This window comes from Plecotus auritus (assembly GCF_963455305.1).
Source record: "Plecotus auritus genome assembly, chromosome: 3".
Taxonomy (NCBI): Eukaryota; Metazoa; Chordata; class Mammalia; order Chiroptera; family Vespertilionidae; genus Plecotus; species Plecotus auritus.
Window position 1 is genome coordinate 176,441,417 of NC_137772.1, and position 18,918 is coordinate 176,460,334.

The 18,918-nt window shown below is 41.1% G+C and overlaps 1 protein-coding gene across 1 annotated transcript in view; it reads left to right on the top strand.

Moving 5' to 3' along the window:
- LIMA1 (LIM domain and actin binding 1) overlaps positions 1-18,517 on the top strand; it is a 92,579-nt gene extending 74,062 nt beyond the window's left edge. The window contains exons 8-11 of the mRNA XM_080659243.1: positions 2,724-2,781; positions 6,547-6,656; positions 14,077-14,210; positions 16,189-18,517. Of these exons, the coding sequence (XP_080515369.1) occupies positions 2,724-2,781; positions 6,547-6,656; positions 14,077-14,210; positions 16,189-17,194 (1,308 nt within the window). The 3' untranslated portion in view covers positions 17,195-18,517. The remainder of the gene's footprint in view (positions 1-2,723; positions 2,782-6,546; positions 6,657-14,076; positions 14,211-16,188) is intronic.
- The last annotated feature ends 401 nt before the right edge of the window (positions 18,518-18,918 follow it).

Consider the following 18,918-nt stretch of genomic DNA (forward strand, 5'->3'; position numbering starts at 1 on the left):
AGTTGGAATAAGTAACAATATGACTATCAAGTGAATTTATCATTTTTCTTTTCCAATCCATTACCCAATCTCTTTTATCTTTTGGTCAATATTATAGTGAAATGTTAAGTTAGTTAAGGAGAAAGAGCTTTCAAATCTATTACAGTAATTAATCTTAGGAGAAAAACCATTGTTTCTGTTGTACATATTGATACCTGGAAGCCATTCTTCCAAAAGGTGAAGATATCATTAAAATAGTTCTCAAACTTATTTCACTCTAACAGACTTTATTTTTTAAATATATTTTTATTGATTTCAGAGTGGAAGGGAGAGGGAGAAAGATAGAAACATCAATGATGAGAGAGAATCATTGATCAGCTGCCTCCTGCACGCCCCCCACTGGGGATGGAGCCCACAACCTGCGCATGTGCCCTGACTGGAAATGGTTCATAGGTCGATACTCAACCACTGAGCCATATCGGCTGGGCCCTCTAAAGTTTGCTGTATTGACAAAACACTGACAGGAACTCATGAAATACACTACACACTTGATTGGACCAAAGTAGTCACACAGAAAAATGATCTCAGATTAATGGCTACACAAGTTGAATCATAAAATAGAACAGGAAAAAAAATTTTAGAAAAATTAAATCACTTTACTTTACAAAAAATCACAAATATATGTTGAAATAATAAGACAAAATACTTGGCAGTAATGTGTTTCATAATCATAAAATTACCAAATAAATTACATACATCCTTGCAACAGTGGGCTCAGGCATCAGTCACATGAGTCACATGTCCTGTATCAAGTGAGTTCTCTCATAAGGCTGCCTGGGTTTCTCATTTTTTAAGTGGAAGATTATGTCTTAAGAATAACAAAGTAAATATGTTTGGAATTTTTTCTTATGGCTTATAAAAAAGACATTTAAAGGAAAAATATTCCCAGCATTGAAATCCCCAGTGTACCCTAGGAGCATAGTTTGAGAAATGATCCTCTGGAAAACAATACATGGATTGTCCCTATATCTAATTTCATGTTTTCTTCTTGATTGGATTCATGCTGGTTTGAAATTGGAACTCTGAGCTGAACTGGAGGATCGGAACATTTTAATTATAACCTAAAAGAGCTTCAGTGCAACTGAATCACGAATTGGGGAGTGGGTGGGGAAGAAAGGTGTTAAAGATAGGGCATCGTCTTCAAGCACACACTGTGGGTTCATAAACGCTTGGCTGCCTTAAAATTCATAACATTTTTCAGAGCCTCAGCTATCCTTTTGGTTGTTTGCCTAGTTTTGGTTAACCAATACCTAAGAACTATTTGAACTTTGATTTGTTACAAAAGGACATTATAGTGCGAGGGCAAACTTGCCTCAAATAGAATATTTTGTAAAGGTATTGTTCTTCCCTTTCTTGTCCTGTGAATGAATTTGTACTTTCCTTTAATGAAATGTTTGAGCAAAATCTCACGTGCTCTCTCCTGGCTATTCCTGCAGTGAAGTCATCTGGTTGGACATGTACAATGATGTCATGATTGGCATTAGCTTTACCTTTTAGGTTCAAGGTGACCAAATTAGAGGAGAAAAGAAGAGCATCCTGGGATAGATACACCCACTAATTAGCAAGAATTGAAGAGCTTTTTATGGCCATGCATGACTCAGAAATTTTATTTCATATCATTAAATTAAATAATGCATGTAAGGTCATCATTTCAGTGAGCATAGTAAACACTCAGTAAATATTGGCTGTTATTATACTGGTTCACTTTATACTATGTCAGAATTCCTGTAATGAAAAGAGAGTAGTGGGGAAGAACCAACCATGCTGAAATTCAGGTGCAGTCAGGCAACAATTTAATGTCCAATATTTTATCATCATAAATGTATTCAGTCATTAGGCAGCCTGGTATAAACTCTCAGCATCGCACATAAAGTCCCTGACATCCGAGTGAAAGAATTATTACAGGTAGAGCCCATACTCGGTCCCTACTGACCCCTCATTATTTTGAGTGTGGAGGAAGACACCAGGAAGGCTAGGGACCAGGAGAAAGGACAGAGAAAGCTAGTAGAAAGTTCTTTATTTAACCTTGATGGTTTCTGGGGGGAATCTGCACCTACACATAAGATCTGTCATCTTGCTAAACACTGCTATTTTGAGACTAGGGTTAAAAAGAGAAACTAACCTTGAAGGTAATACCAGAGGTTGGTTTTAGATACATTTGTTGTACAGCTATCAGAAAGTCTTCTGTGCTAGCAGAAGCATGTATTTGGTTGGGAAATAAGGAATTAGGAAAATTAAAGAATAATAGTAGTTTCTATATGTAAAGACTTTATTTTGCCTTGGAGTGAGTTATGGTTTATGGTGAGGAGCTTTGCTCTCCATGATAGAGGGTTTGTTTGCCGCCGCCCCCCACCCCCACCCCCACCCCAACCCAAACCGGCCCTTTTTGTTTTTTGAGAATCGAAAGATATGGTTTAGAAGTTCTTTCATAAAGACAGATGATGCAGGATTTTGGCAGTGGAGTGCAGTCTGCTTCTGGCCTTACTCTGTAATTGAGAGGCATGTTAATATCCTCATAAAAGACATTTTGCTGCCTCTTGTTTAAATGCTCAGCTGTTCTGGGGCCCGTTATTTCCCCCAGGCAGCCAGTGACTGACTGGAGTCAGCAGGTTTCTATGGCACTAACAGCAGCTTGTTCATTTATTTTTAATGTGATTCTTAATCCCACCCCTCTTTTTTTGTAGGTTTCTGCAACTGAGAATAGCCTGGCAGTCCGTTCCCCCCCTGCTGAAGTTGACTACCGTAAGCATTCATTCTTGGATCTGGAGGGTGTCCCCATTGCTGTCAGTGCTGAGAAAGTAACATTAAATTCAGCCGATCAGATCTTTCCCTTGGTTTTCAGGAGTGATGCTTGAATACCCTTCACACATTTCATGGCTTAGGGAGAAGTTAAATTCAACTATATATTACTAACTTGGGGCAAACTGAACACTTTTTTAAAAAATATGGGAGAGGGTAGAGAAACATCAATGATAAAGAAACATGGATTGCTGCCTCCTGCAAGCCCCATACCGGGGATCAGCCAGCAACCCAGGCGTGTGCCCTAACCAGGAGCAGAACCAGTGACCAGTCTCGTTTCATGGGTTGACACTCAACCACTGAGCAACACCAGCCGGGCAAAAATCTTTTCAGGTTTAAAGCTGTAAAAACTAATTTTGAAATTTCATTTAATATATATATATATATATATATATATATATATATATATATATATATATAACGTATTTTTACTGATTTCAGAGAGTAAGGGAGAGGGAGAGAGAGACAGAAACATCAGTGATGAGAGAGAATCACTGACTAGCTGTCTCCTGCATGCTCCGCTCTGGGGATCGATCGAGCCTGCAACCTGGGCATGTGCCGAGACCTCCTGGTTCATAGGTTGATGCTCAACCACTGAGCCACGCTAGCTGGGCTGAAGTTTCATTGTAATAAAAGTTTAGCCAAAGATTTCATTCATTTACAGGGATAAAGAATTAGTATTTGAGTAACACATTAAATATCTTTCCCTACTTATCTAAATGTGTACCATAGTCTACCCTCTAGACCAGTGGTTCTCAACCTTTCTAATGCCGCGACCCTTTAATGCAGTTCCTCATGTTGTGGTGACCTCCAACCATAAAATTATTTTCGTTGCTACTTCATAACTGTAATTTTGCTACTGTTAATGAATCGTAATGTAAATATCTGTGTTTTCTGATGGTCTTAGGCTCTACAGCAGTGGTTCGCCTAAGACCATCAGAAAACACAGATATTTACATTACGATTCATAACAGTAGCAAAATTACAGTTATGGCCCTAACCGGTGTGGCTCAGTGGATAGAGCGTCGGCCTGCGGACTGAAGGGTCCCAGGTTCGCTTCTGGTCAAGGGCATGTACCTTGGTTGTGGGCACATCCCCAGTGAGGAGTGTGCAGGAGGCAGCTGATCGATGTTTCTCATCGATGTTTCTAACTCTCTATCCCTCTCCTTTCCTCTCTGTAAAAAAATCAATAAAATATATTTTAAAAATTACAGTTATGAAGTAGCAACGAAAATAATTTTATGGTTGGGGGTCACCACAACATGAGGAACTGTATTAAAGGGTCGCGGCATTAGAAAGGTTGAGAACCACTGCTCTAGACAGAGTCTAGAGATTTTCCTGTTTTGTTAAATTTCATCACCTTTTCATCCTATTTTGGAGTGATTTTGAGTTTCACTTTGCCCAAAGATAAAAAACTTTGATTTTCTCTTTACTATATCCCCTTTGATTCTGATCTGCAGTATTATATCTACACTAACAAAAGAGAAACATGCAAATTAACCATCACTCCGCCATGCTTACCAGCCAATCAGGAGGGAATATGCAAATTAGAAGGGCAAAGATGGCGGCTGCCCAGCTGCTCCAGGTGCAGGAGTGGCCGGGCGGGGTAGGACGCCTGCTATGAGAGGGAGGGCGGGGGGCGGGGGGACGGGCGAAGAGATCTACAGGAGGGTACTCCAGAGTCTGGAGCAAAGACGAAGACTGCAGACTCCCGCTGGAGTCGGCAGCGAAGCAGCGAAGACAAAGATGGCAGACACTGGCTAGAGCGAAGGCCTGGGTCCCCGGTGCCAGAGGAAAACCGGTGCTGGAAGCCAAGGGAAGGAAGGCCTATTGCACAAAGAGATTCGTGCAACAGGCCTCTAGCATATACATATTTGGATTTCTACCTTCTCCCTTAATTAGTTTATTAGACACTTAAAAACTCAACAACTAAAGTAAAGCTAAACAAATCTCTGGTAAACCCTACCTTATAATTTTAGAGAGAAACTTTTGCTGCTTGAATCCAAGAATATTTCTTTTGCAATCATTTTGCTTGGATAGAAATTTTTCTGGTCCTGGGCAGTGTGGCTCAGTGGTTGGCCTATGCACCATAAAGGTTGCAGTTCGACTCTCAGTCAGGGCACATGCCCAGGTTGCTGGCTCAATTCCTGGTCGGGGGCATATAAGAAGCAGCTGATCCATATTTAGCTCTCACATAGATGTTCCTCTCTTTCCCTTCCTCTCTCTCTAAAAATTAATTTAAAATATTAAAAAATATTTTTTCTGAGTTTTGACTAGGTTTGCAAAACTTTTTTTTTTTTTTTGAAAAATGAGCCTTAATCTTTTAGTACTTTGTTGACTTAACTCTATATTATGAGGAATTATTTTATGTTTCCTTAGTAGCTGTATAAATGGCTTTTCTGTGCCTCTTCTTAGTTTTCCACATTATGAATGTATTGGCAGGAAGTTAACTTATGAAGGTGACACATCAGTGATTTTGAAAAAAATTTCATGGAGCCTTTTTCCATAATCTTTAGCCATGGACATCTGCTATAGGACTAACCAAAAAGATAGTGTCAAATCTCTCTCTCTCATACACGTTTTGAAATTTCTGCTCTCAAGCACCCAGAAGGAGTTAGTGGGAATGGTAACTACCAGGACGTCATCAAAGACTATAAACAGCCTTTAAAAATGACAGAAGTGTCCTGAGGTCCAGAACCCTGTCCATCCCAAGCACTAAGTTGTTTGAGTATCATCCCCTGCACTGAAAAGTCACCAGTTCAATTCTGGGTCAGGGCACATGCCAGCATTGTGGGCTTGATCTCCGGTAGAGGGTGTGCAGGGGCAGCTGATCAAAGTCTCGCTCTCACATTGATGTTTCTCTTTCTCCCTCTCCCTCGCTCTCTCTCTATCTAAAATATAAATATTTATTATTTTTTATATATATATATATTTTTTATTGATTTTCCACAGAGAAAAAGGGAGAGGGATAGAGAGTTAGAAACATCGATGAGAGAGAAACATCGATCAGCTGCCTCCTGCACACCTCCTACTGGGGATGTGCCCACAACCAAGGTACATGCCCTTGACTGGAATCGAACCTGGGACCTTTCAGTCCGCAGGCTGACGCTCTATCCACTGAACCAAACCGGTTTCGGCTAAATATTTATTTATGTGTAAATATATATATAGAAAAATATATACACTGAGTGGCCAGATTATTATGATCTCTGAACGCATAATAATCTGGCCACTCAGTGTATATCCTATATAATAAAAGGCTAATATGCAAATTGTCCCCTCAACCAGGCTGGCCGGACCCCACCCATGCATGAAGTTATGCACCGGGCCTCTAATATATATATACCAAGTGGCCAGATTATTATGCGTTCAGAGATCATAATAATCTGGCCACTCAGTGTATATTAAATATATATATCTTTTTAAAAATGACCAAAGCTACAGGGCAGCAAGTTCCTTATATAGGGTGGTTTGGATTCTGGCAGTTTATGACAAAGGGTGAGAAAACCTCCTGGCTGAGAACCTGATTTGTGAGAGACCCTAGGACATAGCTTTTAGCATTAGAATATTCCATAAGAGAAAAGCAGTGTTTTTCCTGGTGTTGAAAGGACCTGTTTTAGTGAAGGTCCTTTCTTTGCTTTGGGGAGGAACCTTTTCTCTGACTTCCCATGACGTCTAAAAAATGTCTTCCTTTTGTAACTCAAGCAGGTAACTCCCAGGTTAAGAGTGAGGTCCAGCAACCTGTCCATCCCAAGCCACTAAGTCCAGATGCCAGAGCCTCCAGCCTTTCTGAGAGTTCTCCTGCCAAAGCAGTGAAGGTATGATGGCAATTTCTCTGTGAGCCTTTAGGCATTGGTTTACTGGTGGAGTTCATTGCACCTCTATCATTATGTTCATTATAACCTGTTTTTACTTTCCAGGGGATAAAAATACCAAATAAGGATACACTTAAGGCCAGTCACTTTTCCTGGAAGTCTTGTTACTTCTGCTCAGATGTTTGGGTCAGGAGAGGGGAGGCTCACTAGTAGCACTCAGTTTGAAATCTGGAAAACTCATGAAAGTTTTAAGAAAACCTGAAGTTAAAGAAAGTAAACTGATTTTTTAAAGTCCAAGTTCATTAATCTGTGAATGGGTAAAAGCTCACAAATAGAAAATATGAGAAATCCGTTAAACTAAAATCAGCCCATTGGACAGGAATGTGCAATGTCAACTTCAAAAGAGTGGCTCCCTGGTTTGGGGAACTTTACCATCACATGATTAGTGGTCAGCATATTTAAAGAAAGAATGTGTACATTCCAGAGGGGGTTGGCTAGCCCATTTGCTGTAAAAAAAATGGACATTCAAGTAACACTTATGTTTTGATATACTCTTATATGTAAAGGAATGTACAAAATTTTTGTACTTCAAGAAAATTTTACTTGGCTATTCAACCTATGATCTCTTTTTACTCATCAATTTAAAAAAACCATCTTTTCCCTTTCTACGAACAAATATATCTTATATAATAAAGAGCTAATATGCAAATGGTCATCATGCCCTCACGCCTTCACAGCTCAGACACTCAACCCTGGGGAGAAAGGAATGGGGACCAGCCAGGCACAAATAAGCTTGAGAGAGAGGAATGGGGACCAGCCAGGCTGTGGCCCAGGAGAGGGACAAGCCGCCCACTCTGCGGTCCCAGGCGCTAGTGGCTGTGGCTGCAGCCCGGGAGAGGGACAATCTGCACACCCCACGGTCCTGGGCGCCTGCGGCTGTGGCCCAGGTGAAGCCATCTGCCCATGGTCCCCTGCGGCTGTGACCGGCCCAGGCAAAGCCAGCCCGGGTCCTGGGTGCCTGCAGCCAGCCAGAGGGAGGGAATCCTGGGTCCTGGGTGTGGGGCGAGGCAGAGACAGTTAGGGGTGATTGGGCCAGCAGGGGAGCAGTTGGGAGCAATCAGGCCGGTAGGAGAGCAGTTAGGGGTGATCAGGCAGGCAGGCAGAGGTGGTTAGGGCGATCAGGCAGGCAGAGGTGATTAGGGGCAATTAGACAGGTAGGGGTGATCAGGCAGGCAGGTAGAGGGGTTAGGGGCGATCAGGCAGGCAGACGAGCGGTTAGGAGCCAGTGGTCCCAGATTGTGAGAGGCAGTCAGACATCCCCCGAAGGGTTCCAGATTAGAGAGGGTGCAGGCCGGGCTGAGGGACCCCCTCCTCAGGCATGAATTTCACGCATCGAGCCTCTAGTATTCTCATAAAAATAAACAAAGGTTTAAAAATATCCAACACCTGTTGTAGGCTGATTATTATTAAAGCTGACTTGTTTTCATTGAATGCTTTGCCAATGTTGTGCTAATTGACTCATTGGGATTAATAAGCAAACATACCTGCATTTCTTTAGTGTCTTTCTCCTCTGGTGCTCTCTTAAGTTTTGTTTCAAAACTTAAGTTTTGAGAGAAACTCAGCAGGCAGAATTAGTTTTCAGGTAGTGGAGGCTGCCCCATCCTCATGCGCACATCTGCTGTGCTTGTATCTCTCAACTGTGGGCATGATTGGTCCTTTAATGAAAGTTAGTGCACAAAAAGGATGAAGAGAAGAGGACACAGGTGAGGAAAAGGGAGAGTCCAGTATTTAAAGGGTGGGTTAAAAAGAGGGAGGATGGGTAAAGAAGATAAACATGAACGTTTAAAAGGAAGCAGGAAAAAGAAAGGAAGCAGAGATTCATGAAGACAGTAAGATGTATTGAAAAGGAGCAGAAGGTAAAGAAAGTAGCAAGAGAAAGTGAGTATAGGGAGAAAGAACTGAGTTACAGTGATCAAATCTGCAAATGTATTTGACATGGCCATCTTCTGTGCTGGCCTTAAAGATCTGCTCATGCGTCAGCACTTTTCTTTTTCCAGTATTTGGAGTCCAACAAAGTAGCAAATGCCACAGGGTTAATTTCCTCTTCAATAACAGCCCTGTCCAGATGTGAGTCCTTGGATTATAGTTCTGGATTAAGAACAGCTAGCAAATCTGACTTGTCCATGGGTTCTGTGTGACTGAGGGACTAGGGAAATTCTATGGCTAATGTAAGAACTGAAATCTGCTCTTGAATGTTTTTGAATTCTCAATCCAGTCCTAAGTCCCTCCCTCAACTGCTAGATCAGCCTTCCTTGCTATTTCCTGATTCAAACTCCAGGGTCTAAGCTGATGAGCGATGAGCCATAGACATCTCACTTAGGTCTTCCTGGCATACCATGAAGAGGAGCTGAAGGTAAAGCTCCCTGTGCACCTTCTCCAGACCCATGCCTGCTTCTTTGGCCCTGGTCACTCAGCAGTAGAATGCAGACAGGCCTGCCTTCACCAGCCATATACTGCAGGTTCTGAACATTGTCTAAAGACAGGAGTAAACTGGCCCACTGCCCATGTTTGCCCATAAATCAAAACTCAGATGCTTGTGGTGTACAGAGCCCGGGGTGAGACCCAACCACATCTCCACTTTTGTTTAAGAGCAGTTTGTTTTCTCTTCCTCAAAGGTACCCTTTACATTCTGCAGGCAAGTATTTAAACACTTTGGCATAACCTGTCTCATAGTTACAGACCATGAAACAGAAGGTGCTTCTCCATTTTGGGAAATTACATACAGCTAAGAATAAACTTGTTCACTCAGAATAGATTTTTGGGTCTCACGAAACCTGGAAAAACTCTTTGTGTCTTGTCATTTATTGGAAATAGGACATCTAAGTCGAGGCTCAACTCATTTCAAATTTTAGCTTAATTTAAAAAACACATAATACTGGTCTTTAAAAGTAAGGATTTTTTTTTTTTTTTGTATAATTTGAACACTGGCTAAATAACTTAGTTGATGAGACTTGGTGCTAATAAAGTTGAAGTTGCAGATTCCTTCTCAAAAATGTGTTATTCTGGGTGCAGAGCTCAGTGGACCCTGTGAGAAGGATCAGAACCTTTTGACTCAAGAGACCCAGAGGTCTCTTAAGCTTTATGTTTTCCCATTGAAAGAAGTTATCCCCTAAATGTTCCTAGAGGGAAGAATAAGGGAGGAAGTACAAGGAGTTTTAGCTGGCCCTGGGAACACCTGCTTGCCCCACTGTGTCCAGGACAGCCCTGTGCCCGGCTTCCTTGGCTGCTCCTGCTGATGAGTGTGGAGAGAGAACATGGCAGACTGCATGGGGGGGGGGTGTGCACTATGGCATCCGCCTCCCCGTGCCTGCCAGCTGACCCTTCCTCTACAGACAGGGTAGGAGGTCTTGGGCTCTTTTATAGAGTGATCAGAATTACACTAGAAAGGCATCCAGACTCTTTTCTCATTATCTACATCATTACTGCTTCCTCAAAGCACTAACCTCTCCTCTACAGGTAGAGCAGTCTGTTTAAGATGTGAATATCCCCAAAATGCTTTCAAAATGTTTCACAGAAAGCTAGGGGAACAGTTACGGCTGTATAGAACTGGCCCAATCATTTACTGTGTGGCAAAGAAGTTTAATTTAATTACCTAGCTGTTTTGCACAAATTGGAAGGAGAGAATGACAGGCATTTTGTGGTGTTCGGGGAATAGACGTCTGACATCCATACAAAATTTCCTCCTGATTTCACTATGTCTAAAAGCTAATAGTTAGCTGTTGCCTCCCCCTACTACAGACACCCATATATACCCCTCCCCTGGAGCCTTCATTAGACTAAGAAATATACTTAAGATAGGAGACTGAAAGCAAGTAGATGAAGTCATGCAAATTTGTTGGAAAAATTGCTTTAAGTAGATGCTGATTAGCAGAGGCCCTGTAAGATCCCTCAGGTGGGAAAGACATGACAGTGTTTATGAACATCAATTATGTATATATTATCTCATTCATTCCCAAATATCCTGAAGTTATTATCTACCTAAGACTGTATTTTGTTCAAAATGCTGTAGTAAGATTATTTCCATTTGGGTTAGCATCTGCTCTCTTCTCCCAAAGAGTTTCCTTTAGTTATGGAAATTTAACAGTCCAGGAAAAATTTAAAAAAGCTTTGTGGGTTTGTGAGTCAGTGGTTCTGAGTTTTAATTTACTGACGGTGAGAACTTTGATAAGGCACCTGATATCCTGGCGAGTTAGTTTCTACATGAGAAAAAGGGTGAGGGAGGGGAGATGGAAAAACATCTTACATGCTGAAAAAAAATATATTGTAAAGATTTTCAAACGTCTAACATTCTAATATTGGCAGTGTTTTAAGTGTGACTGACTGTGCCAAGTCCGAGCATGCCATGAAGGCACGGGCAGGATGTATGCCAGACCTACCATGATGGTAGAGATTTTTGGGCATTGACTACACTTCCTGTTGTCTGAATAGACATGGGGGCGATTACAGAAAAGTGGCTGAGAGCCCAGGACAGAGGAAATAACGGAGAGGCACAGCCACAGCTACTCTGACTTGGCGTTATACCATGTTGCCAGCCTCTTGTCTTTATGAAACTAGAAGGGCCCTTGGGCAGCTGCCAAATAAACCTTAAATAATATTAAAAAGGGTTTATGTAAAAAATGAATAGGAATAATGGGGATCTGGTAGGTCTGGTTAGTTAGAAGTTTGTGGTTAGTCAGATATTTGAGCAGCAATCTATAGACATACCTTGGAGATATTGTAGGTTCGGTTCCAGACCACCACAATACAGTGAGTTGTAATTTTTTGCTGATGGAAGATTTTGCCTTTATTTTGTAAAAAACACACAACATCTGTGAAGCGCAATAAAGTGCAATAAAACAAGGTATGCCTGTATGATTTTGATATTAAAGAGGAAGAATGATTTTTCACTTGGGTGGGTGAAGGCTCCGCTCCATTCAAGGAAGAGCCATTGTGGGTCAAGGGTAGAAGGTAGTAAGACATTAAAGAATTGTTAATGAAACACTTCTTGTGTGGGTGAAGGCTCATAAAAGCCTCTCTCCTGAGCTGGGGCATGTGCCAGCCTCAGGTAGATATGGGTGAGGCTGATTTTGCCACCATTAGCAGAGTTCGTTGAAAAAGAAAGAAAACGTGGTCTTATTCGTGGATCTGAGTCTGTAACTGAGTTACAGCTCAGCCGCAGTAAAGCGCTCCAGGGCGCACAAAATGCTGTGTATTCATTGAAGGTTCCTGTTTGTCTCTTCCAGCTTCTGCTTCCTGCTCCTGGTACCTAATTTCTGCTCCTGCCTTCCACTTTCCTCCTAATGTGAGCTCAACTTTCAGCTTTCTCTCAGGTTCTCCCTTCTGGCCACTGGGCTGCACCCCTCTCCCACAGTGTGCCCTCTCTCTGTGTGTACAGTGGAGGGGCGTTCTTTAACCTTCCGTTCCACTTTAGCAGAATAATACCCAATTCCTCCTATACCATGGGGAATTTGTCTCCTGCTCGGTCTTTACTGACCAGAATGAATACTTATTTTTCTAAGCCAAGTGTTAAAAAAAAAAAATACAGAATCCACCCAGCAGCTGAAAAATATTTTCAATCTGATAAATACATTTGTCCTATTACTTTCACATTATGTGAATTGTGAGTTGTAGCAGCTCTCTCCGGTGGCTTCAACTGTACTATTGTACCGAATCATTCTGCATTTTAATGTATCTCCTGCTTGCTAGATAAGGGCCTAGTCCTTTTAGAGAAACCTAATTAAACTATTCAAGGACACCTCCACTTAGGTCCTATCTTGTTAGAAGTGTTCATAAGAAAAAAATAATTCGGAGCTCCAAACAATGCCTTAATTACTTCCAATGGCATTCAATATCGCAACATTTGATCACATTTGAATACCTCCCTTATGCTTGGTAAACTAGGTTGTAGCCTGTGGTCTTTGATTCTTTAAGTTTTTCTTTTTAGGACTGTACCCCTAGGAATGGAGGGGGGTTGTTATTAAGGAGCCATTTCCACTCAGTTTTGCTCCTTCATTCTTAAATACTTAGGTGCTATTTGGGAGTTTCCCACTAATTTTATTAAACTCCTTTTTACAGCTCTTCCCCTTTACTTCCACTTCATGCCCATTTTCTATTCTCGTTTCCTGTCCAAATCTGCTTGAAAAACCATTCCTACTTTTTGCTTTACCTCCTAGTGAATCATGTGACAAGTGAACCAGCAGTGTGAAATTTTTATGGGTCTATTTTCAGGTTTTTTAAATCAGAATTCTATCTTGCCCATACCTGGTTTGTTTTAAGCTTACCTTAACCATTCGGGTCCTGGACCTTGGAACTCATTTGCATTATTAACACCACACGGGTCTTGGCAGCAACGGGGCCACCCACGTGCCTGTGAGAGCCTCCTGGCCACCTTAACCTAAGCTGCTTCTGCATTTACTGGTTGAGGTGTTTCTGTTTGGGCAAGTGAAGAGTTACACACACCTAAGGACTTGGAACCCCCGCCCCTAGTAGCCATGTAACCATTTTTTATTATGTAAAAACTTACAGTTTTGGAATTCTGGCTTTCATCAGTGCTTGAATACCAAGTATTTTATGCTCTTTAGGATTGGGTTTACCAGCTAGAACACCTGTGCTCACCCCACCCTATTCCACACTTTACAAACAGTTCATGATTCTCAGTCGGTTATGATTTCCCATTTTTTTAGTTTTATTCTCCATTGTTTTGTGTGGGGGTTTTTAAGGTGTTAGAACTTATAGCTTTATTGGGCTATGCTTTCTTCTGGAGTCCTAATAAAATAGTTTGTGGCTCTTTTAAATTGTTCCATTTATATGTCAGTTTTGACTTATTTTAAAAAGATTATGCCTCGTGAATTGAGCAAGTCAAGATTATAAGCAGAGGGAACTAAAAGATGCTTTATCAAAGTGTCTTTTCCTAATTCCCAAAGCCAAATGTTCTTCCTCTCCTAAAAAATTTTCCCCTTCAGAATTTGTTCTTATGAAAAGTCTGTCCTGTTTTTCCTTGGCACTTGAATGAAACAATCACACTTCTTTCTTCTTGTGTGTGATATATTCTCCTAATTTCCTGTCTGCAGAAACATTTTGTATGTGCCATTTTGTGTGTTGTGGCCTGTCTAAGCCTTTCTCCACAATCCAGCCCCAGACCCACCCATCCTCAGTGGCTGCTACACTTAGGGCAGCCAAACAGTCTGGGAAGGGAATTCAGGACAGCCTCTTGGCTTCAAAGAGCCAGCTTTTACAATCACAGTGGACTTAGTGTTCCTGTGAAAATTAACAGGCCAGGTTAGGGAGCCCTTAGATAGCAAAATAAATTTCAGGGCCCATCTCAGCAGAGTACTAACTTCTCACTGCCTACGCTAAGTGAGAGTTGTCCTTTTCCTTTTCCTAGAAGTTTCAGATACCTGCAAGAGAGACCTGTGTGGAATGTCAGAAGACAGTCTACCCGATGGAGCGTCTCTTGGCCAACCAGCAGGTGTTTCATGTCAGCTGCTTCCGTTGCTCCTATTGCAACAACAAACTTAGGTAAGTGAGACTAAAGCGAGCCATTTCTCTGTATAGTTGGACCCCCCCGAAGGGAGTCTTTGGCTTTTAGAGTGCTGATACTAACAGCTATTGTGCTGATAGGTGCTATTGAAGGCCCCTGAAAAAAGTAAAAAGTACTATTTAGTGACAAGTATTTCATATCAAATGGTTGCAGTATTTGGAACTTCTTGGTGCATTGATATATTAATTTACATGTTAGGACTGAAGCTTAAATAATAGAGTGGCAGGTAAGACCTCATATGACCTAATTCAATAGAGTGTTTTCCCTTTGTGTCATAGAATCATAAAGTTAAGAAATTTCAGGAGGATAATTATCTAAGCTATTACTTCAAACTGTCCTGAGTACTGTATAAATGGTAACAATAGCAATAATCATAGACCCGGAAGAGCATGTATTTTTCTGTATGTTGCTTTGTTTTCTCTCTGAGAAAAATAGTCATTATGTGTATCATTTCTTCCAAGTAACTCAAAGTATGGATGTAAATGTGGCCAATTGGGGGAATATTCCATATTAACTCATTGTAATTATGAAACCAGGATGTCATTTCCTTCCAGAGCAAGCCTCCCTTCTAAAATGCCCTTGAAAGATGTCCTGGCATCTGCATGACAGCCAGTTCCAGTGTGAGATGGCTCTAGCTTGACAACATTCCTTCCACTGAGCCAGTGTGTGCCTCTCTAACTTCTACTCATTGGTCCCTTTTTTTCCACTTCATTTTTTTCCCCTCCAAAGCACATTTTTCTGAATTTTTGAATTTTTATATTTCTTCTGTGGAAAGGCTGCTGTTTTTATACCCCCTTTAAAATGTCTCACCCTGTGAGAGACAGCAAATCTCCTAAAGGCCTGTCCAGCACTGACATTATGTTAGACTTACTTCCCGGCAACTGCGTACTGTTCTCCTATTAACTGTATTCAGTCACTAGTATCTGTTGAGTGCCAGCTTTTTGCAGCACATTGTACCCATTCCTGTAACGATGTGCTTTTAAATTATAACACAAATGAGCCGAAACCGGTTTGGCTCAGTGGATAGAGTGTCGGCCTGTGGACTGAGGGGTCCCGGGTTCGATTCCGGTCAAGGGCATGTGCCTTGGTTGCGGGCACATCCTCAGTGGGAGGTGTGCAGGAGGCGGCTGATCGATGTTTCTCTCTCATCAGTGTTTCTGGCTCTCTGTCCCTCTCCCTTCCTCTCTGTGAAATATCAATAAAATATATTTAAAAAAAAATTATAACACAAATGGGAAACTAGGAAGAAGAAGATTCAACTTTTACAAAGGAATATCATTGTAAGTAGCTATAGGTTGTAAATACTTGGGAAATATGTGAGTGATCAGAGATAGGTGGGATTACCTAGGCAAGAGTTCCTGGATAAAGTTCTGTTTTTGTTTTTTTAACAGTTTTGACAAAGGGTAAGGAAATCATTTGAAAATGAGAAAATGTACCAGGTAGAACGATGTCTTGTGAAGGTTCAGGTCTGAAAGTGGGCATGTTTTTTTATAAGGATAATAAAACTGTTGGGCTTTAAAAGAGTAGAGAACCCAGCTGGTGTGGCTCAGGGGTTGAGCATTCACCTGTGAACCAGGAGGTTACAGTTCAATTCCCGGTCAGGGCACATGCCCGGGTTGCTGGCTCGGTCCCCAGTAGGGGGCATGCAGAAGGCAGCCGATCAATGATTCTCTCTCATCATTGATGTTTCTATCTCTCCCTCTCCCTTCCTCTCTGAAATTAATTTTAAAAAATATTTTGAAAAGAGTAGAGAAAAAAATAAATAAATACACCTTATTACTACAAAATATAAATAAATAAATAAATAAAGTCGATGATCCTAGGTGATTGATGTGTTTTTATATTTTTCTCACTTGTCATCTTCTGAAAATACTGCAATTGCCAGATTTCAGCCTGCTGGTGTAAATAAGAACATACAGATTTGTTAACTTCATGCTCTTTTTCTTTTAACAACAGTCTTGGAACATATGCATCATTACATGGGAGAATCTATTGCAAGCCTCACTTCAATCAACTCTTTAAATCTAAAGGCAACTATGATGAAGGCTTTGGGCACAGACCACACAAAGATCTGTGGGCAAGCAAAAATGAAAATGAAGAGACACTGGAGAGACCAGCCCAACTTCCACATGCAGGAGAGACCCCTCAGAGCTCAGGGGTAGAAGATGCCCCCATTGCTAAGGTGGGTGTGCTCACCGCAAGTATGGAAGCCAAGGCCTCCTCTCAGCCAGAGAAAGAAGACAGGCCAGCTGAAACCAAGAAGTTAAGGATCGCCTGGCCGCCCCCCACTGAACTTGGCAGTTCAGGAAGTACATTGGAGGAAGGAATAAAAGTATCCAAGCCCAAATGGCCTCCTGAGGATGAAATCAGCAAGCCTGAAGCTCTGGAGGATGTAGATCTGGATCTGAAGAAGTTGAGACGATCCTCTTCACTGAAGGAAAGAAGCCGCCCATTCACTGTAGCAGCTTCATTTCGAACCACTTCCGTCAAGAGCCCAAAATCCTTGTCCCCACCTTTCAGGAAGGGCTGGAGCATGTCAGAGCAGAGTGAGGAGTTTGTAGGAGGAATAGCAGCAGGAAGGAAACAAGTGGAAAATGCCAATGCCTCTGAGAAGAATGGGAGTGTGGGGAAAACAACCTGGCAAAACAAGGAATCTAAAGGAGGGGAGACAGGGAGGAGAAGTAAGGAAGTTTATGGTTTTGAGATGGGGAGTGAAAATCTTGTAGAAAATGGTGCAAATTTAGATGAAGATGATAGAAACCTTTTCAAACAGCAGTCTCCACTAGAATCCAAGTCTCCAAATTGGTCCAGCTTTGCCGACACCTCTCCTAAAGAATTCACTACTCAGAATCAGAAATCCCAGGATGTGGGATTCTGGGAGGGAGACGTAGTCAAAGAGCTGTCTGTAGAGGAGCAGATAAAGAGAAATCGGTACTATGATGAGGATGAGGATGAGGAATGATAAACGGCTATGGTGCTGGGCCTTATCTTGTGCTAGTGTAGTGAGCCACTGCCCTTTGTCAGAGTGATGTATGTATACAGTTATCTTAGCATAAACTGTAATTTATGTGGAAGTAATTTTGGGAAACAGTTCTTGCTTAAAAAAAAGAAATCCCGTACTGCAGCTTATCTCTATATGCTAGAGATAACATTACCTAAATCCTCTATTTCAGCCATGATGATATACATAAGTGCTTTAAGGTCTTATAAAAGAGAAGGGGAATATTCCACTGATATAGTCCAGATTCCACTGTATTCCCGAAAGGCAATATGAAATAGATAGATGATTAGTATAGTACATTGTTACACTAAAAATTGAATCATACGGAGGGATTTAGGGGCCTAAACAATATTACTGTATGCACTTTAGTATAAAGGGCACAGTTTGTATATTTTTAAATGAATACCAATTTAATTATTTAGTATTCAACTATTAAGAAATCAAATATTTAGTCTTTTTAAAAATTTTAGGTTAACTACCTTACTCAGATATATATGGGGGATTTATTGCTTTGCATTCCTGCTCTTTAAACCACATCCTAAACTGGATTCTTGATATAACACAAACATCTTTCTGAAACATCTTTTAAGCACCTTCGGTGCTTGGAGAGATCCATTGTCTCCCAAGTAAACTATAGTATTTGCCAATAAGTGTGACTATACCCCAAGTGATTGCTTTCTTCTCTGGTGGTATCTGTGCTTCTCATAATTTGCTAAAAGATACAATATTTTATTAAGATCTTTTATATTACTGTTTGCCATGTTTCATGTTACAGCAAAATGAGTTTAAAGAAGGAATAACGGGGCGGGAGGGGCGGGGGGAGGGACTGCCTTAAACCACTTGAGCTCAGACCCCCAAACCATATATTTCACTTCAGATCCCCTTTCTGGGACACTAAGTTTTTAATTCCTATCAGCTCTGAAATGTATTGATTTTTATGGCAGACAGTATTCCCAGGGTGCAATTAAACCAATGATAGGCTTTTGTGTGTGTGTGTGTGTGTGTGTGTGTGTGTGTGTGTGTGTGTGTAGGGGCGGGGGAGGGGGGGTGGGTTCCTAGTGTTATGTCGTTGGAACATTATAAGCTTGAGTACATTTGTTGTACATAATTGATATTCCAAATTATATGTGGAGAAGGGAGGTGTTTTAAGCTATAGGCTTTTCTTTGTACTGCATTTTTAGAGATTTAGCTCTAATATTTTTTAGAGATGTAAAATGTTCTGCTTTCTTACAGTCTTGCTTAGTCTGAAACATTTTTATTCAATAAAGCTTTAAATTTACATTTGAACTTTTCAATGTTCCTTTTTCATTATTATTTTTTTACATTGTTACAGACTCTCAGGATCTACTTTTACCGTAGCAGTTTGGAAAGAAAAAGATCTGATGTGGGTTTAAGTGAAGTGCTATTAATATACCTCACCACTAGGTGGTGGTGTTGGGATGATTTTGGGGGCTTTCATCCTGAAGGTAGACAAATTTTTCTTGAAAATTGAAAGCAACTTGGCAAGAGAATTGTGTACATTCAAAATGAGCCGTTTGTTTTACCAATTCAGAATATAATGGTGGGTTTTTATTGTTAATTGTACTCAACATTTAATAATTTACCTTACAATTAGGCCTAAAATGCCAAATGGAATTTCCAAATGCCTCTGCTGAAAATGGACTTGTTTTCCACTCTGAGCAAAG